Source organism: Gasterosteus aculeatus, chromosome 13, assembly GCF_964276395.1.
Source record: "Gasterosteus aculeatus chromosome 13, fGasAcu3.hap1.1, whole genome shotgun sequence".
NCBI classification, from domain to species: Eukaryota; Metazoa; Chordata; class Actinopteri; order Perciformes; family Gasterosteidae; genus Gasterosteus; species Gasterosteus aculeatus.
Genome location: NC_135701.1, coordinates 22,992,761 through 23,013,851, shown reverse-complemented (window position 1 = coordinate 23,013,851; position 21,091 = coordinate 22,992,761). Strand labels below are relative to the sequence as shown.

The 21,091-nt window shown below is 47.4% G+C and overlaps 2 protein-coding genes across 5 annotated transcripts; both read left to right on the top strand.

The window, feature by feature from the left end:
• The first annotated feature begins 276 nt into the window (after positions 1 to 276).
• LOC120830434 (actin filament-associated protein 1-like 2) lies at positions 277 to 12,247 on the top strand. Of its 3 annotated transcripts, XM_078086433.1 has the most exons (16): positions 277 to 439; positions 4,783 to 4,935; positions 5,082 to 5,159; positions 5,237 to 5,298; positions 6,727 to 6,865; positions 6,949 to 7,157; positions 7,290 to 7,469; positions 8,153 to 8,227; positions 8,320 to 8,383; positions 8,827 to 9,062; positions 9,129 to 9,217; positions 9,947 to 10,064; positions 10,149 to 10,200; positions 10,279 to 10,433; positions 10,686 to 10,796; positions 12,109 to 12,247. In XM_078086433.1, exons 1-16 carry the CDS (start codon positions 424 to 426, stop codon positions 12,133 to 12,135), a joined length of 1,764 nt encoding a protein of 587 aa, XP_077942559.1. In that variant the 5' UTR covers positions 277 to 423; the 3' UTR covers positions 12,136 to 12,247. The 3 variants fall into 3 exon arrangements, with proteins under 3 accessions (XP_077942559.1, XP_077942558.1, XP_077942557.1); XM_078086432.1 differs by having other exon boundaries at positions 5,240 to 5,298; positions 10,149 to 10,433; XM_078086431.1 differs by having other exon boundaries at positions 10,149 to 10,433.
• A 3,095-nt stretch (positions 12,248 to 15,342) lies between these two features.
• Positions 15,343 to 20,453, top strand: LOC120830437 (ras-related protein Rab-14). Of its 2 annotated transcripts, none has more exons than XM_040195079.2 (8): positions 15,343 to 15,555; positions 16,960 to 17,018; positions 17,184 to 17,237; positions 17,519 to 17,696; positions 17,769 to 17,835; positions 18,219 to 18,306; positions 18,378 to 18,408; positions 18,577 to 20,453. In XM_040195079.2, exons 2-8 carry the CDS (start codon positions 16,967 to 16,969, stop codon positions 18,752 to 18,754), a joined length of 648 nt encoding a protein of 215 aa, XP_040051013.1. In that variant the 5' UTR covers positions 15,343 to 15,555; positions 16,960 to 16,966; the 3' UTR covers positions 18,755 to 20,453. The 2 variants fall into 2 exon arrangements, with proteins under 2 accessions (XP_040051013.1, XP_077942563.1); XM_078086437.1 differs by having other exon boundaries at positions 18,481 to 20,453.
• Positions 20,454 to 21,091: the final 638 nt, after the last annotated feature.

Below are 21,091 nucleotides of genomic sequence, written 5' to 3'. Positions count from 1 at the left end.
GAAAAAACCTTTTGGACAAAGAGTAAACTAACTAGAAGGCGCCAAAGGGGGAGTGGCTTAGCGAAGAAGTCTCCTTGAATCTGATTGGCGGTCGGGGACAGTTGGTGGCTTTAGAACCTTTTCCTCCAGCAGCCGTCTCTGTCTCCTCCTGCTGGGGGGCGTGTTCCTGTCTCTCCTCCCCCAGCGCGTCACCAGGAGGACGGACGGAGACCAGCTCACACAGACCACTGGGACACACTGAGGACGTCTCCGGAGACAGTGAGAGACTATGAGCCGGTCTTTATAGAAAGTGAGGACGTCTTTAGAGACATTGAAGACAGAGTCTTTCTCCACTGAGGACGTCTCCGTGTCGGTTGGATGTTTTGAACTCTGGAGCAGAGACATGAGTCAGAAGATCAGCAGCTCCTGAGAGGACGGACAGACATGGACAAACAGAAAGGTACTTACTACAAAGGAGTTTACAAAGACACGTTGTGTGAATGAATCACATGAAGACGGTCAGACGGGCGCGTGTGCTTTTATGTGCATTCATTCATTCATCATCATGTTCATTATCAAGAGATGAAATATATGTATACGTTCAGAGAAATAGAGACATTCAATAAATAAATACAGGTTCATGAAAAAAAAGTATACTAATAACTAAAAAGTCATCATAATGTTGTTACTGAACTGTTTTAGTTGTTTTTATTCATTGTAGATACAGTGTGAGTTGTTTCTACGACACACTATTAATAAACATTTCATAACACATATATTATGAATCTATGTAGCGGCTCATTTTGTTAAAACATGAACGAGAATCACTGCTACCTTGTGATATCATTTATCAATTCATTTTATTTTGTAGAACCCAAAATCGCAAATTACAAATTAGCCTCAGAGGGCTTTACAGTCTGTACACGTCCTGAAACCTTCACATCAACACAGGAAAAACTCCCCAAACAATGAAAACCCTTCATGGGGGAAAAGGAGGAAACCTCAGTGAGACAGATGGACATCGTAAAAGATGTACAAGACATTCAATTCATATGATGGAAGTGATTACATATTCACATTACTTTGATTCTACCAAATGCTGAATAATATAATAACCTAAAGAGACCAGTGTGAGGTCTTTATCTCACCGGTGGTATGTTAACTACCATCATCATCACTTCCTCCTCAGGGGCCCGAGCTAATGGATTGTTTAGACTCACAAACACTCACTTCTGCTTTAAGGGTTCCTGTGCTAAAGGAGCTAAGTAAGGAAGCACTGAAGCTCCTTTAGTCAAGGATGGTCCAGTGGTTCCTGTGCTAAAGGAGCTAAGTAAGGAAGCACTGAAGCTCCTTTAGTCAAGGATGGTCCAGTGGTTCCTGTGCTAAAGGAGCTAAGTAAGGAAGCACTGAAGCTCCTTTCCTTTAGTCAACAATGGTCCAGTGGTTCCTATGCTAAAGGAGCTAAGTAAGGAAGCACTGAAGCTCCTTTACTCAAGGATGGTCCAGTGGTTCCTGTGCTAAAGGAGCTAAGTAAGGAAGCACTGAAGCTCCTTTCCTTTAGTCAAGGATGGTCCAATGGTTCCTATGCTAAAGGAGCTAAGTAAGGAAGCACTGAAGCTCCTTTCCTTTAGTCAAGGATGGTCCAGTGGTTCCTGTGCTAAAGGAGCTAAGTAAGGAAGCACTGAAGCTCCTTTACTCAAGGATGGTCCAGTGGTTCCTGTGCTAAATGAGCTAAGTAAGGAAGCACTGAAGCTCCTTTCCTTTAGTCAAGGATGGTCCAGTGGTTCCTGTGCTAAAGGAGCTAAGTAAGGAAGCACTGAAGCTCCTTTCCTTTACTCAAGGATGGTCCAGTGGTTCCTGTGCTAAAGGAGCTAAGTAAGGAAGCACTGAAGCTCCTTTCCTTTAGTCAAGGATGGTCCAGTGGTTCCTGTGCTAAAGGAGCTAAGTAAGGAAGCACTGAAGCTCCTTTCCTTTAGTCAAGGATGGTCCAGTGGTTCCTGTGCTAAAGGAGCTAAGTAAGGAAGCACTGAAGCTCCTTTCCTTTAGTCAAGGATGGTCCAGTGGTTCCTGTGCTAAAGGAGCTAAGTAAGGAAGCACTGAAGCTCCTTTCCTTTACTCAAGGATTGTCCAGTGGTTCCTGTGCTAAAGGAGCTAAGTAAGGAAGCACTGAAGCTCCTTTCCTTTAGTCAAGGATGGTCCAGTGGTTCCTGTGCTAAAGGAGCTAAGTAAGGAAGCACTGAAGCTCCTTTCCTTTAGTCAAGGATGGTCCAGTGGTTCCTATGCTAAAGGAGCTAAGTAAGGAAGCACTGAAGCTCCTTTAGTCAAGGATGGTACAGTGGTTCATATGCTAAAGGAGCTAAGTAAGGAAGCACTGCAGCTCCTTTAGTCAAGGATGGTCCAGTGGTTCCTATGCTAAAGGAGCTAAGGAAGGAAGCACTGAAGCTCCTTTCCTTTAGTCAAGGATGGTCCAGTGGTTCCTATGCTAAAGGAGCTAAGTAAGGAAGCACTGAAGCTCCTTTAGTCAAGGATGGTACAGTGGTTCCTGTGCTAAAGGAGCTAAGTAAGGAAGCACTGAAGCTCCTTTAGTCAAGGATGGTACAGTGGTTCCTATGCTAAAGGAGCTAAGTAAGGAAGCACTGAAGCTCCTTTACTCAAGGATGGTCCAGTGGTTCCTGTGCTAAAGGAGCTAAGTAAGGAAGCACTGAATAGAACAGCTCTTGCATGGTGCAGTGAGGAACCTTCCTAGGAAGAAAGGACTGTTCCAACAGGGACCTTCTTGCCTCATCTTAACCTGTAACACCAGAGAAGAAGAGGGCTAGCTAACATGCTAACTGTGGGTAAGAAGTCTTGACAAGTCTTCTGCCGAGGCTAATGTGCTAATGTCCTAGCATGTTACCTTTCCATGTGTGAGGTGTGTGTGTGTGGTTGTGTGTGTGTGGTTGGTTGTGTGTGTGGTTGTGTGTGTGGTTGTGTGTGTGGTTGTGTGTGTGGTTGTGTGTGGTTGTGTGTGGTTGGTTGTGTGTGTGGTTGTGTGTGTGGTTGTGTGGTTGTGTGTGTGTGTGGTTGTGTGTGTGGTTGTGTGTGTGGTTGTGTGGTTGTGTGTGGTTGTGTGTGTGGTTGTGTGGTTGTGTGTGGTTGGTTGTGTGTGTGGTTGTGTGTGTGGTTGTGTGGTTGTGTGTGGTTGTGTGTGTGGTTGTGTGGTTGTGTGTGGTTGGTTGTGTGTGTGGTTGTGTGTGTGTGTGTGGTTGTGTGTGGTTGTGTGGTTGTGTGTGTGGTTGTGTGGTTGTGTGTGTGTGTGGTTGTGTGTGTGGTTGTGTGTGTGGTTGTGTGATTGTGTGTGGTTGTGTGTGTGGTTGTGTGGTTGTGTGTGTGTGTGGTTGTGTGTGTGGTTGTGTGATTGTGTGTGGTTGTGTGTGTGGTTGTGTGTGGTTGGTTGTGTGTGTGGTTGTGTGGTTGTGTGTGTGGTTGTGTGTGGTTGTGTGGTTGTGTGTGTGTGGTTGTGTGTGTGGTTGTGTGTGGTTGTGTGTGGTTGTGTGGTTGTGTGTGTGGTTGTGTGTGGTTGTGTGGTTGTGTGTGTGGTTGTGTGGTTGTGTGTGTGGTTGGTTGTGTGTGTGGTTGTGTGTGTGTGGTTGGTTGTGTGTGTGGTTGTGTGTGTGGTTGTGTGGTTGTGTGTGGTTGTGTGGTTGTGTGTGTGTGTGGTTGTGTGTGTGGTTGTGTGTGTGTGTGGTTGTGTGTGTGGTTGTGTGTGGTTGTGTGGTTGTGTGTGTGGTTGTGTGTGGTTGTGTGGTTGTGTGGTTGTGTGTGTAGTTGTGTGTGGTTGTGTGTGTGGTTGTGTGGTTGTGTGTGTGGTTGTGTGTGTGGTTGTGTGGTTGTGTGGTTGTGTGGGGGTCAGGGGTCAGCTGGTGGGTGAGACGCTCTCTCTCCCTCACAGGGGACATGGAGCTCTCACACAGACACCTTGTGTCTCTCTGCTTCTCCACATGCCTCCGTCCTCACAGGCTCATTCAGCTGTTCTCAGATCAGCTGGTCGCTGCGTCATCGCCGTGGCAACAGGAAACAACAGGGATCCTGTTGAGAGCTTTGGGGCTGCTCACGTTCTCTGTGGATGCACGATGCACTCAGAAGATGTGGGAGGATTCTGATGCTGTGTTTGCTTCTCTGGGCCTCAGCTCGCTTCTCAAAGAGTCGCCTGCTTTGTCTCGTGGTGGCGCTTCACATCTCAACGATCGCCTCCAAACACATGAGACATATTAGTTTTATAATAATTATAAACAGTCTGTCCATTCTCTTTTAGGTGGTTCTGGAGGTCTTTTAGAGGGTTCTCATCATGCTACAGGTGGTTCTGGAGACCTTCAGAAGGAGGGTGTCCATGTAAAACATGTGTTTCTCTGGAGGACACCTGAGGAACACATGTGACCATCCAAGGATCCTGTTAACTTACGTGAATATCGTGAGGTCGTTTCTCACTGCGTCTCGCCTGAGGTGAAGAACATGAGGAACAACACCTCCAGTTCTCTATGAGTTAAATAAAGACAAACGGAATGGCGGGCGGCCATGAGGGACAATAAAGTGAACCTGGACGTGATGCTTTGGGAACTAATGAAGAAATAGATTTAAAGGTTTCAGCTCAATCTTTATTTTAAATTTAAAATCTGTTAAACACCGACAAGGTTTCGTATCTGAGAAGCTGGAGTTTATTTGTGACGGATGAACAAACGTACGGTTCTTCTATGAGTAGGATCTTCAGTGTGTTTGGTCCTACAGGGCCGTGGCGTCCTCGCTGACGGCTCTCTGTCTCCTCAGTGCTGGCCAAGCTGATCTGGGACCTGTCGTCCTTCCTGTCGGCGCTGGACGCAGAGAGCCTGAGTGAGGCGGCGCGCACGCACAAGGAGGACATTTCAGGACTGCTGTCCTCCCTGCAGATGGACAGGACTGCTGGGGACAGTACTACCACAAGTACTACTACTACTTCTCCTGATGTTGCTTTACTAAACTAGAATAAACATGTACATATATTCATGTTTGTATTTTATTATATAAGCGTTACTAAGCAACCTCAGAGGGAAGCTGGCGTCCTCACTGCTCTCTGCTGTGTTTCCCAGTGGAAGACGCCGAGTACATGATCATGAGCTGCCCCTTGTCGTCTCCTAGCAACCAGCCGGCAGGCACACCTGGGACAGGTAACACCGCCGGCACTGTGATGGACGCGATGACGACACATGGCCGCTACCATCAAGTTGTGTTCATTTTTGTCCAGAAGGCGTTTCGTCCCCTGAGCTGCTTCCAGATCAGATCTCACCCGCGTGGCCGAGAGACGCGGTGAGTCGTCACACCTGTTGCATGCTGGGATACACTGCAACACTCTGTTTATTACCAGTGTGGTACGAGTACTTTACCGTAACACAGTATGTGTCTACATCGTGGTACGAGTACTTTTACCGTAACACAGTATGTCTACATCGTGGTACGAGTACTTTACCGTAACACAGTATGTCTACATCGTGGTACGAGTACTTTTACCGTAACACAGTATGTGTCTACATCGTGGTACGAGTACTTTTACCGTAACACAGTATGTCTACATCGTGGTACGAGTACTTTACCGTAACACAGTATGTGTCTACATCGTGGTACAAGTACTCTACCGTAACACAGTATGTGTCTACATCGTGGTACGAGTACTTTTACCGTAACACAGTATGTCTACATCGTGGTACGAGTACTTTTACCGTAACACAGTATGTCTACATCGTGGTACGAGTACTTTACCGTAACACAGTATGTGTCTACATCGTGGTACGAGTACTTTTACCGTAACACAGTATGTGTCTACATCGTGGTACGAGTACTTTACCGTAACACAGTATGTGTCTACATCGTGGTACGAGTGCTTTACCGTAACACAGTATGTCTACATCGTGGTACGAGTACTTTTACCGTAACACAGTATGTCTACATCGTGGTACGAGTACTTTACCGTAACACAGTATGTGTCTACATCGTGGTACGAGTACTCTACCGTAACACAGTATGTCTACATCGTGGTACGAGTACTTTACCGTAACACAGTATGTGTCTACATCGTGGTACGAGTACTTTTACCGTAACACAGTATGTCTACATCGTGGTACGAGTACTTTTACCGTAACACAGTATGTCTACATCGTGGTACGAGTACTCTGCCATAACACAGTATGTCTACATCGTGGTACGAGTACTCTGCCATAACACAGTATGTGTCTACATCGTGGTACGAGTACTGGATGACCTTGTTTGACCTCACGATGTCATCATAGAGAACCTTTTCCTTTTAGATAACAGGAGTCTGTGATGTGGGTCAGACCGAGTTCTCCTGAGGTTACAGGGAGGAGACGTGTGTGTGTGTGTGTGTGTGTGTGTGTGTGTGTGTGTGTGTGTGTGTGTGTGACAGGATGTTCAATGTTTACATAGACGACCATCTCCCCTTCATCTGTCCTCCTATTGGCTGAGAGCTCTGCAGAGGGAGGAAGTGGTCACTGATGGAGGATGATTACCATCTGGTCTACGTGATGGATGGACGCACACACACACACACACACACACACACACACACACACACACACACACACACACAGTATCCAGAGTAAGTTCCCTGATGACCTGATGATGCGGCGCTTCAGGGTTTTTGGAATGTTCTGCGTCGCCATGGTTACCATAATAACCGGGAAGCAGGAAGTTGATTAAGGAGTTGTCCTCGTTGTCTTTCAGGACATTGTGGTGCCGCCTCTTCCTCCGGGAGGTCCAGGAGCTGATGATGACGATGATGATGAAGATGATGATGATGATGACGAAGATGCTTACGAGGAGGCCGCACCGTACAGACCAGACAACAGCACGTGCAACACTGGTACAACACACACATACACATGCACACACACTCATACACGCACGCACACACACACACACACCACGTTGTGTATCGTCCTTCAGAGAAGGCGGAGTCAGAGAGCAGTCACTACGAGTCCTACGGCGAGGAAGATGAGCCTGTGAAGGACAGGGCTCACTACGTCCAATGGAGCGCCTCCCAGCCCTGCCTAAGACCCGCCCCCGAGTCCCGTCTCTGTGGTTACCTGTGGAAGAGGAAGTGGTTCGGCCAGTGGAGCAAACAGCTGTTCATCATCCGGAGGGAGGAGCTGCTGGTGAGGCCTCAGCGCCTTCTGGTACACGCAAATACTCTACTCAAATACTGTATTCTAGTACTCCAGTTCTCTTCTGTGTGTGTGTCCCTCTGTGTGTGTGTGTGTGTGTGTGTGTGTGTGTGTGTGCGTCAGGGCTACACGTGTGCTCAGGACCTGCTCCCCCAGCTGGAGTTGAACCTGCGCGGCTGTCGTCTGGTCTCCAAGTCGAGGAGCAGCAGGAGGATCCAGCACCAGATCAAACTGGTTCCACTGGGCTCAGAGAGGCTGGTTCTGGGCTACAGCAGCTTCCAGCAGGCCGAGGAGTGGAGGAAGGTCAGAGGTCACACACACAGCCTCCTCAATACTACACGATATACTCTTCCTTTGTTTTAGTCCCTTTTACTAGAACGCACAATTCAAATGATGAGGAAATAAAAGATAGCGCTTTTATTATTATTATATTTATATTTAATGTAATATTGTGCTTAAAGCTTAAACATTGTTGGTTCAAGATTCATCTCCAAAACTTCATTTTACAGATTAAACTTAATATTCTCATTTTAAACGCCCAGAGCCTGAAGGCATCACGTGACTGAGGACAACCTCCGTTGTTAGCCGTTAGCAGTTAGCGGTTAGCTGTTTAGCGGTGCTGCACATAGACACGTATAAAGGCCAGATGTCTTGGGGGCGGAGTCTAGAACGCCCGCACATGGCGGCCATCTTGCAGTGAGCTCGCTCACCCATAACATTGTGCTGGTCGAGGTACATGTACTGTTTAAATAACCATAACGTGCTCAATCACTGAGGCAAGATGGCCGCCATGTGCGGACATCCGACTTCGTTGGCCGGCAACGCGGACGAGACTTATATATATTTATATATATATCTATGATGCTGCTAACGCTACTAGCTCCCCCCCTGGTCTGGTGTTGACAATGTCACATGATCAGAGATCAGATTGTGCAGATGGGCCCTGAAGGCATCACGTCCTGGTGTCCTCCTGCTGGTGTCTGCAGGTGATCGAGGAGGTGAGCGTTGGAGGCGAGCTGGAGACGTCTCTGACCCCATCTGACCTGCCGTCCTCCTGCAGGGTATATATATGTGTATATATACGTATATATGTGTGTGTGTGTGTGTGTGTAGTATCACAGAACAATAACACGTGACAATGTGGTGTCTTCAGTCCAGTTTGGTCCACATGGACTCCGAGGAGGAGAAACCTTTCTGCAGGATCAACAAACACAAAGGTACTCATTATTTGGACCTATTAGTAGTAGTAATATTGGTAGTAGTATTATAGTAGTAGCAGCCGTACCCCCTATAATGTATACTAGTACATCAGAATACGTTACTTTACTTTACATTCAGAATCAGAATCTGTCGTCTATTTGTTTCATTCAATTTTATTTTGTTTGACTTTTTTAAATCTCTTTATTAGATTAATTTGAAAATATTCTCTCCATTGACCTATTTTTTAAATCTATTTCTTGGATTCCTTTTATTTTGCATATTTTTTTAAATTCATAATTAGAAGGAAAAGGTACAAGAGACCCTCCAGTAGAAATACTCTAGTAAAGTAAAGTCTTTGTAAGTACCTAGATGATAAGACTCCAACATCAACGTAATTCATTCATGGACGAATCGGCGTCGTGGCAGTGACCTCTGACCCCGGGGTGCGTTTGATTGACAGGTGTCCTCAGCGTGCTGATGAACTGTCAGTGGCAGAGTCTGCTGTGTCGGGTGGAGGCGGGTCTTCTCAACATGTTCGGAGAGGAGGAGGAGGAGGAGGAGGTGGAGGAGGTGGAGGAGAGGGCGCCTCAGTACACCGTCCGGCTGAGAGGATGTGATGTCACAGACGGACCCGACACGGCGCGCTCCCACCGCATCACACTGAGCATGCTCGGCGACCAGCTGGCCGTGCTGGAGGTGAGCCAAGCAGGAAGCGCTCCTTTTGGATCCATTGACCTTCTCATGTGTGCTTCCCACCCGCAGGTCAGCAGCTCAGGGGAGAAGCAGCGATGGTTGAAGCTGCTGCGGGACGGAGCCTCCGTCACCCCGGAGACCACAGGTGGAGCTCTCAGGTGGACCCGGCTAGTAACCATATTTACTGATTATACAGGTGACAAACACCTGTAGAGAACATAACGTCGTGACTCATTCGTCAGATATTTTGCCAATAAATGTTTCCTGATTCTACTGGTCTGATTTCCCTCTGAGCGAGAAACAGATGCTTCTTTGTCACAAAGAACATTCATAAAGTTTGGTTCTTTTATGACTTTATTACGGGTTAAAAGGTCAGAAATATACACACAGCCGTGCTAATATTTGGTTACATGTCCATTGGACAGTTTCTCTCCACTTTGGCGCTTTGGTGGCCGCTGCTGCAGTTAATCATCCGCCCGACGGTCGGGTCTTGGGTGGTTGGGTGTCCCAACAGGACGATGACCCCAAACACTCATCAAGCGTGGTAATAGAGCCACTGAAGCAGGCTGGAATCGGGGTCTTGGATTGAGAACACGTGGACTACGCTGAAGAAACAAGTCCATGTCACATTTAACTGAACGGCACCAGTTCTGTCCCAGACTAGTAGAAGTAACAGGAACCTCCAGAGAGCCGTGACATTATGTTCTCTACAGGTGTTTGTAAACCTTTCACCACAACTTACTTCTACTACAACTCTACTATTTTTTGATTGATTATATTTACTATTGATTCTTCATGTTGTCCTTCATCTTCTGCATCTCATCTTCCTCTTTCCCCTCCCCCCTTTTTCTCCTCCTCCTCTGGTGTTACCCGTGTTGTCTTCTCAGTGGGCTTCAGACTAGAAGGTTCCCCACCTGCAACCCCTACATGGTGGACCCCTTCTCTCTGAGTGGAAACGTCCAGGAGCAGCCCATCTACTGCAACACCTCCGTCCTGGAGCACATGGTACGAACCACCACGTTCACGCTGCATGCAGAGCTCACGAAGATGATTCGGTGATGGAAACAATCCGTGTTTGTGGGGCTTCAGGCTCCACTCGGCTGCGTCTGGTCCGGAGCCTCCGTGAGCAACAACAACTACAGTGAGTCTCAGCTTGTACACAAACAACAACAACAGCAGCAGCAGCCGCCCTTTGAGGTAAAGGCCCTGAACGCTTCAGGCAGGAAGGAGCGCGGCGTTCAGAAGCTGGAGCTGACGGGGACGAGGACGGTGCCACTGAGGGCGGAGTCGGAGAGCAACCTGGCGTGTGCGGGGCTGAAAAACAAGCGCACCTCTTTTAGACAGTCGCTGGCCGTCTGCAGTGAGCGCGCTCAGGTGCGTCACATCATCATAGTTACATCTGTACATCTTACATGCTAATAAATATATAAACGGGTCCAGTGATATGAAACTGGTACATAGTGATGGTGACATGTAATAATAATGACCATAGAATAGATTCAGTTTATATGAATATATAAACAGTCACATATACATAATCATGTGGATTCAGAGCGTACAAGTACTACTTGTTCTAACGCTGCCTTCTGGTCTCTGCTGGTCTCTGCTGGTCCTTGCTGGTCTCAGGTGGGTTTCCTGAACCCTCTGCTGCGTCGCACGGCCTCGGCTAAGATCTCCCTGAGACGAGCTCCTTCCTCTCTGTTCATCGAGCATGGGAAGGTCTTCCAGAGGAGGAAGGTGAGCATCTCCCCTCACTGCTTCCTCTTCTTACATCACATGTCATTTAGATGACGCGTTTATTTATATTATCAGATAAGAACCATTATAAGTCCAATGTAAGTGCTGCAGTTAGTTAGTGTGTTAGTGGAGGTAGAGTGTGAAGAGGTGTGTCTTTAGTCTGAAGATGTGAAGGCTCTCTGTGGTCCTGATGTCTTCACAGACCTCCTTCCACCATTTAGGAGCAGGACAGCAAAGAGTGGAGATCTAGTGGAGTGTTTTGCTCTCAGTGAGGAGGAACAAGCAGTTTATCACATGCAGAGCGGAGAGGTCAGAGGTCGGGATGTCGGGTTGGATTCCCGAGTCTTTGTCCTGCTCGTCTTGACTCCCACAAAAGACTCTTTTGTCTTTTGTCCTGCTCGTCTCGTGCTGCGAGGCTAAGCTAACGCTTCACTTGACCTCTAGTTAAATCCTCCCTCGTTAGTGGGAGTCGGCCACGGCAGCGCTGACCTCTCCCCCGTCGTTTAGGAGACAAAAGGTCGATTGGCCTCGACAGAAACGCCTCAAAATGCAAAACACTGTTTGCTTGACGCCGTAATAGTGAACAATCACCATGTGGCCTTTTGACAAACTGAGAGTTTAAGGATTCAAGTCTTATTTGATTCAGAAGAGAAGGCAGAACAGACGTAGATCAAGTGAAACCCAGCAGAGTGAGGAGGGCACACTGCCAGTTAACCTAATAGAGTCTAGAACACAAACTGCCACTAAACAAGTGAAAGAACTAAAGCAAACCAGCAACCAAATTAACTTCAAACACTAGAATCAACAACACATTTAGCTTGACACCCTGATCAGTTGACTGCTTCTTATTCTCTCTTCACTGCTTCCTGTTCTCTATGATACTTTATTACCGTCTAATAGCTCACGTTCATGTCCGTTCAACCTGGTCCCCAGAGAACACGTCAGCGGATGATTCGTGAATATATTTGGTATAAACTCTTTGTCACAGAAACGTCGTGAATCGACGTGTTAGTTTCAGGAACGTCAGGAGGTCAAGTGGTTGGTTAATAACTTCACAGCATGAGGCATTGTGACACAACGGCACAAACATTGCAACGGGAGCATTTAGTGTGTCTGCAACAACAACACAACAGCGTAGTATAATCACAGAACAACAGACGGTGGTGATTGTAATGTCCTAACCTTAAATAAATCTCTTCCAACCTCGATGACTCGGACTGAATGCAAAGTTTTCAATATTTTACTTCTCATTGTTTTTAGAAACGCACAATAACAACATTCACATCATTTGGCCCTTTTTCTGTTTTTACAGGAATGGGAAACCAAAGCTGCTCCTTGAATCATCATCATTATCATCCTCACCACCATCATCCCCATCATTGATATCATCATCCTCATCACCACATCCCCATCATCGATATCATCATCCTCACCACCATCATCCCCATCATCGATATCATCATCCTCACCACCATCATCACCATCATCGATATCATCATCCTCATCACCATCATCCCCATCATCGATATCATCATCCTCATCACCATCACCATCATCGATATCATCATCCTCATCACCATCATCACCACATCCCCATCATCAATATCATCATCCTCATCACCATCATCACCATCATCGATATCATCATCCTCACCACCATCATCACATCCCCATCATCATTATCATCATCCTCATCACCACATCCCCATCATCGATATCATCATCCTCACCACCATCATCCCCATCATCGATATCATCATCCTCACCACCATCATCCCCATCATCGATATCATCATCCTCACCACCATCATCCCCATCATCGATATCATCATCCTCACCACCATCATCCCCATCATCGATATCATCATCCTCACCACCATCATCACATCCCCATCATCATTATCATCATCCTCATCACCATCATCACCATCATCGATATCATCATCCTCACCACCATCATCCCCATCATCGATATCATCATCCTCATCACCATCACCATCATCGATATCATCATCCTCATCACCATCATCACCACATCCCCATCATCAATATCATCATCCTCATCACCATCATCACCATCATCGATATCATCATCCTCACCACCATCATCACATCCCCATCATCATTATCATCATCCTCATCACCATCATCACCATCATCGATATCATCATCCTCACCACCATCATCACCACATCACCATCATCATTATCATCATCCTCATCACCATCATCCCCATCATCGGTATCATCATCCTCACCACCATCATCACCACATCCCCATCATCAATATCATCATCCTCACCACCATCATCATCATCATCATCATTTTTATCATCATCTTCGTCATCATCATCACTTTCTAAGCTGAAGGAGCCTCTGAGGTCGTACGTGGAGTTGCTCTGAACTAACTGGATGTGTGTTTCTAACGTAACACTGATCCATTTGCTGACACATTTATACTCGTACAAATCAAGCAAGAGTGAGAGGGCATCAACACCTGAAGTGTGTGAACCATTTTATTCGTGTTTGTATCTTGAGGCTCAAATCAACCACAAACCAACAGATGACGTCAAGTTTTCTCCAGACCGAACAAATGTGACGTCAGCTGTTGGTTTGCCTGTTTTGGCACTCTGGACGATGCATCTCGGTATTTAAGATTTGTAGGTAACTATTACAGGTAACCTTGATGAAATAGTTAAAGCTGTAAGAAGAAAACACAAACAAGTCCCAGATCACAGTTCTTTCCTCATAGACGTCTATGGGAGCAGAGGAGTCGCCCCCTGCTGGTCACTACAGAGAAGTAGAGTCATTTCCTCATAGACGTCTATGGGAGCAGAGGAGTTGCCCCCTGCTGGTCACTACAGAGAAGTAGAGTCATTTCCTCATAGACGTCTATGGGAGCAGAGGAGTCGCCCCCTGCTGGTCACTACAGAGAAGTAGAGTCATTTCCTCATAGACGTCTATGGGAGCAGAGGAGTCGCCCCCTGCTGGTCACTACAGAGAAGTAGAGTCATTTCCTCATAGACGTCTATGGGAGCAGAGGAGTCGCCCCCTGCTGGTCACTACAGAGAAGTAGAGTCATTTCCTCATAGACGTCTATGGGAGCAGAGGAGTCGCCCCCTGCTGGTCACTACAGAGAAGTAGAGTCATTTCCTCATAGACGTCTATGGGAGCAGAGGAGTCGCCCCCTGCTGGTCACTACAGAGAAGTAGAGTCATTTCCTCATAGACGTCTATGGGAGCAGAGGAGTCGCCCCCTGCTGGTCACTACAGAGAAGTAGAGTCATTTCCTCATAGACGTCTATGGGAGCAGAGGAGTCGCCCCCTGCTGGTCACTACAGAGAAGTAGAGTCATTTCCTCATAGACGTCTATGGGAGCAGAGGAGTCGCCCCCTGCTGGTCACTACAGAGAATGCAGCTTTAACTCATGACTTGAGTTGTGTATTAGTGGTCTGATTTTATTGATTGATTGTCTTCTAAGTTGACGAAACATGTAAATATTTACGTGTGTGATAAAGACTCTGATGAACACGTTAGTTTATCACTAAGGGTCGTCGTGGCGCAGGGGTAGAGGGTGAGACGGGAAATGCAAGGTTGGTGGTTTGATCCCTGGCTGCCCCATGTTGAAGTGTCCCTGAGCAAGACACCTAACCCCTAATTGTTCAGAATTCATGATCAGCTGTGTAGTTTGAACATTTCTCTGTAAAAGCTCATCCGCGTTCAATCCATAAAAGACTAACTATATTAATTGTATTAACTCCATATGAAGACAGCTGCTGTTTCATCTGTAAAGCAGAAATCGACTGTGTTTTCACTTTTACCATTTATTAGTTTTAGATATTCTAATCTCACATTTTTTCTCATGTGGTCTTCACAATTTTAGAATATAATAATTTGCACATTGTAATTTATGGTTATTTACATCACTGACATTTATTTTGTACCATTACTGTGTTTTATAATAATCTGTATAATTATACTAAATATATGTATACTATACTTTTATATATATTGAAACTTTTACAAATTTATTTTAGTTTTAAATCACTTGTGTACATTATATTGTATACTATTATCTTATATATTTTAAATATATTAGTAAAAGTAGTAAAACGACAGTCTAAAAATACCTCAATTGGAACTTTTATAGTATATATTTTCAGTGTTCTCTATTTTGTTTGTTTTTCTTTGGAATGTGTTTCGTGTTCTTTCATTTTCAGTTGATAGTAAAGTTTGAATTCTGTTCTGTTGTAAACGTGAGTCTGTTGAATCATAGTTAAACATGGTGCACAGTTCACAAGTTTGTAGGGTTTTTTAATGCACTTTATATGTCTGCAGGTGATCACGTGAGCTCCACCTGCATGTCACATATTACGCAGTAAACCGGCCTTTAAGGTTTTTAATAAATCCTCTGCAGGCTGTCAGTTCAAAATAGAACAATCAAAAGCACTCACCCGTTCACCCTTTAACGATGAATATAGGTAAGTAATTCAGTGTTAGTGTCGATTATTTTATGTATCATTAAATAACCCAAATCCCACCTGAGCGAATCGCCTTGTGTTGCTCCTCTCGTCCGCTGGGGGCGTAGACGTCTCCAAGTCTCGCGGTGTTTCCCGTGTTTGTTGCAGGAGAAGAAGAATCGCGGAAGAGAGAAGAGACTTCCTGGCGGATCACCGGGCTAATTGGCTAACAAAGATAACGTTACCCGTGAAATCGTCCGTTTAATCACGTTTACCGGTTAGATAGACACCTGGACCCAAGGTAAAAACACCGTGCGTGCGACTCTTTCCGGCTCGCTGCTTTGTTGCGTCGTTATTGCCGCGGTAAAAGAGGCCTGTTAGCCTATTAGCAAGGCGTTGACAGCCCTTAGCCGGTTAGCTGCGGAGCTAAGCTAACACCGAGGGATTGAGAGGTGTTGCCCGGAGAAGGCAGTCAGCTGACGGGGTTTAGTACTTCTGGTCAGAGGTCCGGTCTCACACTGCGGGACTGTCACGGCGGCTAACGGCTCGTACCGTGAGCTGCGCTCGGTGTGTTAGCCTAGCCGTATGTTAGCATCGCCGGCTGCCTCCTTTTGTTTGTTCTGTTTAAAGATTTCTGTTGGAGAAAAAGGAGCTTTCACTGTTTTTGTCTTAGCTAGACCCCATGAGACCAGGTCCCGATCAGAAACTCCTTCAATTAAGACTCCTCAAATCAAAGCTGGACTAGATGGTCTCTGAGAGGCTTTTCAGTTTCAGATCTGTAATAGCATTTTTATTTGTGAAATTAGAACAATAAGAGCGATTTATCTTATTTCTTCCCTAGAGGACATTAGACCAGATCCACCAAGTTACTGCTCTAAAACTCCATCCGCAGGAGATGATCTCAGAGACGACTCCTGCTTTAAGTCAATTTAAGATTTTTCAGAAAGAAATCACAATACTACATTAGTATTGTACATGTCATTACGCCGACGCTTTTATCCAAAGTGACTTACATTACATTTTTAACCCGCGGCTTCTTACATTTTTGCCCGGGGAACAATTAGAGGTTCTGTGTCTTCCTCTCTACTTCTGCGCCACGTCCACCCAAGATACGTTGTTTACAGTGATTCCATCATCTGACGGGGTCTTTGGGATTATCTAGTCCAGATCAGACCCCAACTCGAGTCTTTGATCTGGTCTGGATCTTAAAGAATAAATAACCGGTGTTTTTTCAGTATTTTTACAAAGTTCATTGAACAATCACAAGCATTGTTGCTAATTTAGAACCTTCAGCATCATAACTCTTGACAGGATGTGGCCCCGTGTGGACTGATGTGTACTGATGTGGCCCCGTGTGGACTGATGTGTACTGATGTGGCCCCGTGTGGACTGATGTGTACTGATGTGGCCCCGTGTGGACTGATGTGTACTGATGTGGCCCCGTGTGGACTGATGTGTACTGATGTGGCCCTGTGTGGACTGATGTGGCCCCGTGTGGACTGATGTGGCCCTGTGTGGACTGATGTGTACTGATGTGGCCCCGTGTGGACTGATGTGTACTGATGTGGCCCCGTGTGGACTGATGTGTACTGATGTGGCCCCGTGTGGACTGATGTGGACTGATGACTGATGTGTACTGATGTGGACTGATGTGGCCCCGTGTGGACTGATTTAAATCAGCCCTTTCCTTTGTCCTTCCTCACAGCATCACGATGACAGCGGCACCGTACAACTACTCGTACATCTTCAAGTACATCATCATCGGTGAGTGGGAGGAGCCCCGCGGACCGATGACCTCGTGGCCCCGATGAAGCTGGTGGTGCTTCGCTCGCTCCACTGGACACACGAGTGATCGCAGCGACGCAATGAATGACGTTCACACACCAGGGCCGTGTTAATATGGCGTCTGTCTTTACGTTTGCCCCCCAGGTGACATGGGAGTGGGGAAGAGTTGTCTGCTGCATCAGTTCACTGAAAAGAAATGTGAGTGAACAATAAGCCGCACATTCTGTTTTATTCCTGCCGATACTAATTATTGATCACTGATGCGTATTAACAGATTCACAGTCTTCCATTTGTTAATATGCAATAGAGCTTGAACGCATCATAATGTAACTGAAGGGAACCTCTGTTAGTTAGCTGCTAGCTGCTAACGTTACTAGCTCCTCCTCCTGGTTGTTCACAATGTCAAATGATCAGAGACACATCAGTGACGTCATCGTGTGTGTGTGTGTGTGTGTGTGTGTGTGTGTGTGTGTGTGTAGTCATGGCGGACTGTCCCCACACCATCGGGGTGGAGTTCGGGACCAGGATCATGGAGGTCAACGGTCAGAAGGTGAAACTGCAGATTTGGGACACGGCCGGTCAGGAGCGCTTCAGGGCCGTCACCAGGTCGTACTACAGGGGGGCCGCCGGGGCCCTCATGGTGTATGACATCACCAGGTACCGTCGGGGGGGGGGGGGGGGGGTCACATCCGCCTGATCGTACGTGAATAACTGCGTCTCTGTCTTCAGGAGAAGTACTTATAATCACCTCAGCAGCTGGTTGACGGACGCAAGAAACCTGACCAACCCGAACACGGTGAATCATTTCTTAAATAAATCATATAAATATATTAAACCACTCACACATTTAAATGTGAGATGCTCACTCACAGCTTCTGTGATTTATGGTCACATGACTCACTCATGACGTCATAGTTTCGCTGAGCAGCACAGAATTTAATGTTTTAATTGTTTGGTTTAATTGTGGAGAGATTTAAAAATGAAGAATAAAGGATTGAGTTTTTGTGAAATAATACAATTTATTTAGGTATTTTTCCTGATGGAAGTGTGCGTTCCCCGGGTCCACATCCTTTGGAAAATCCTTCGAGATTAGAGGTTAAAGTTCTAAATGTTTCTAATTCCATTTTGTGTGCGCGTGTGTGTGTGTGTGTGCGTGTGTGTGTGTGTGTGCGCGTGCAGGTGATCATCCTCATCGGGAACAAGGCCGACCTGGAGGCCCAGAGGGACGTGACCTACGAGGAGGCCAAACAGTTCGCGGAGGAGAACGGTGAGACGTCTCTTTGTGTTTGGGTGAGAAGTGAGAACTGAGAGTGACCATGAATCTACTTCCTGTTCCAGGGTTACTGTTCCTGGAGGCCAGCGCCAAGACGTGAGTCAGCACGCACACGCGCACACACACACACAACGGGCGACGGGCTCATGATGAACCCTTTAACCACAGAGACCCTCTGAGTGGGACCCTGGAGGTCTCAGTGGGTTATTGTGGGACGGCGTCAGAGACCTGCTCCGTGTCTCATGTCCTTGTCCCGCTCCTCAGAGGGGAGAACGTGGAGGAGGCGTTCCTGGAAGCCGCCAAGAGGATTTACCAGAACATCCAGGATGGCAGCCTGGACCTGAACGCGGCCGAGTCGGGGGTTCAGCACAAACCCTCAGCACCGCAGGGGGGCCGCCTCAACGCCGACAGCCAGCCCCCCAAAGAGGGCTGCAGCTGCTAACCACAGATACAGACCCCCCACTAGACCCCCCCCAATGCAGACTGGGTTCACACTTACCCGTGAAGCCAAAACCTCCAGCCCCTCAAGATCAGGAAAACCACCACGAATCCAGTACCCACAAAGACGCGTGTGTGGTCCGGTCCTGGACCAGCTCACTACACGACCTTTGATCCCCGAAATCCAGAGCCTCCCCCTGACCGGGTCCCACTAGGGGCTTTAATGTGCGCCGGTCTACGGCTCGGCTCTTAGTGAGACCCCCTCGCGCCCACATCTAGACCACCAACCAACAGCAGCATCTCAAAGAGGTGATCCGTCCCCTGTGGAGCCAGATATCATCTAACGTGTCTCCTTGAAGGTCCAACTAATGTCCCGTGTGTCAATCACATCGTCTGTCTTAATTCCAGTTAACTGTAAACACGGATCGGACCAAACCCTTCGAAGAACCAGAACCCAGTGACCCCCAGTCAGCTGGAGGTCAACGGCGTCCTTTTTATTATCCTGAATATTTCTGTTCTGAATCTAAAAATCCTTTGTTATTTATCATACATGTAACATGTAACATGTTTGATGAGTAAACGCATAATTATTGTATGAACCTGCACACACTCTTTGACCCGCTCACACGCCACGTCGGTCGGGTCCAGGTCTCGTCTGGTTCAGTGTCCCGCTCACACCCGGTGTTCTTAACTCGTCACTACGTCTGAGGGGTATTTTCAACTGTTTGAGGGGGCGGGGCTTCTCCGCTCGCCGTCTTCTGATTGATGGACAGACGCCGCCTTCGTTTTGTGAGTGAAGCTCCTCCTCCTCACTTCAAGAAAAACCTCCCTCGGCCCCCCGGGGGGGGGCGACCCACCGAACGCCAACGTTCACTAACGCGCGTTGGCTCCTCCCTCGGCCCCCCGGGGGGCGACCCACCGAACGCCAACGTTCACTAACGGGCGTTGGCTCCTCCCTCGGCCCCCCGGGGGGCGACCCACCGAACGCCAACGTTCACTAACGCGCGTTGGCTCCTCCCTCGGCCCCCCGGGGGGCGACCCACCGAACGCCAACGTTCACTAACGCGCGTTGGCTCCTCCCTCGGCCCCCCGGGGGGCGACCCACCGAACGCCAACGTTCACTAACGCGCGTTGGCTCCTCCCTCGGCCCCCCGGGGGGCGACCCACCGAACGCCAACGTTCACTAACGCGCGTTGGCTCCTCCCTCGGCCCCCCGGGGGGCGACCCACCGAACGCCAACGTTCACTAACGCGCGTTGGCTCCTCCCTCGGCCCCCCGGGGGGCGACCCACCGAACGCCAACGTTCACTAACGCGCGTTGGCTCCTCCCTCGGCCCCCCGGGGGGCGACCCACCGAACACGCTCAGCTCTTTTTTTAAACTTCCCTCTTCTGGTTCTGACGAATCGACTAAAGTCTGAATGCAACCAAGCGTCATTTTAAAATCAGTGTTTGTAAGAACTTAAGTCCTCACAGCTCTGAAATATGAGCGTGAATTAATCATAAACTTCGGTCAGAGTGAGTAAATTAACGCTTTGAACATTTCATTCTTCTCCTTCAGTAATGTCTGATTTTTTTTCTGTCTAAGTAAAAAACACATAACTGCTTATGAGTCTCTGACTATTTATATCCTAAATCTGTGATTCTCTCTGGCTGAAGCTCGGAGGTTCAGCCGTTTGTAAATAAAGTATATATATAAAATGTGACCTTGTGTGCTTCTTTCTTACGTTACGGGTCATTCAGCAGACGCTTTTATCCAAAGCGACTTACTTTAATCTCATGGCTTTTTCACATTTTGCCCGGGGAGTCAATAGGTGTCTTGCTCAGGGACACTTTGACTTGAGACAAGGGGCAGCCGGGACTTGAACCACCAACCTTTCGGTTCCCAGCGCACCCGCTGCACCACGACGACCTTTAGCTGTGTGGACACATACCTCATAAAAAGAGACCGGCTAACTGTTCCCCATGTCTTTATGCTAAGCTAGGCTAACCAGCTGCTGAGTTCTTAACCTTGAGAACATTTAAGCTTAGTTTATGCTTCTGCAATTTCAGAGCGACGCAGGGGACACACAAGACCCCCGAAGCGTGTCCCCTGTGTGTCCCTTGCGTGTCTTTTCACTCCTTGCGTGCGTTGACCCATTTTTCTAGACCAGCGTCTAAAGCTTTGCAGCGTCCTGCAGCAGCAGGCTGTGATTGGTCTCTGACTACGTCCTTTACGGAGTCTCACGTCTCCGTTTTCACAGCACAATACGGCCGTTATTAAAAGGAAGAACGTTTGAGAGAACGGATCAGATTGAAGAGCTTTTAAATATGAGCGCTTGTACAAGCCGTCATTGGCGGACTA

Excerpts from the sequence above, each read along its gene's own strand:
- LOC120830434 (XM_078086431.1), top strand. Across the intron at positions 5,160-5,236 it reads GGCAGGCACACCTGGGACAG|AAGGCGTTTCGTCCCCTGAG; the intron begins GTAACACCGCCG and ends ATTTTTGTCCAG. Across the intron at positions 5,299-6,726 it reads CCGCGTGGCCGAGAGACGCG|GACATTGTGGTGCCGCCTCT; the intron begins GTGAGTCGTCAC and ends GTTGTCTTTCAG.
- LOC120830437 (XM_078086437.1), top strand. The coding sequence starts at position 16,967 with ATGACAGCGGCACCGTACAACTACTCGTACATCTTCAAGTACATCATC. Across the intron at positions 17,019-17,183 it reads CTTCAAGTACATCATCATCG|GTGACATGGGAGTGGGGAAG; the intron begins GTGAGTGGGAGG and ends TTTGCCCCCCAG. Across the intron at positions 17,836-18,218 it reads ACCTGACCAACCCGAACACG|GTGATCATCCTCATCGGGAA; the intron begins GTGAATCATTTC and ends GTGCGCGTGCAG.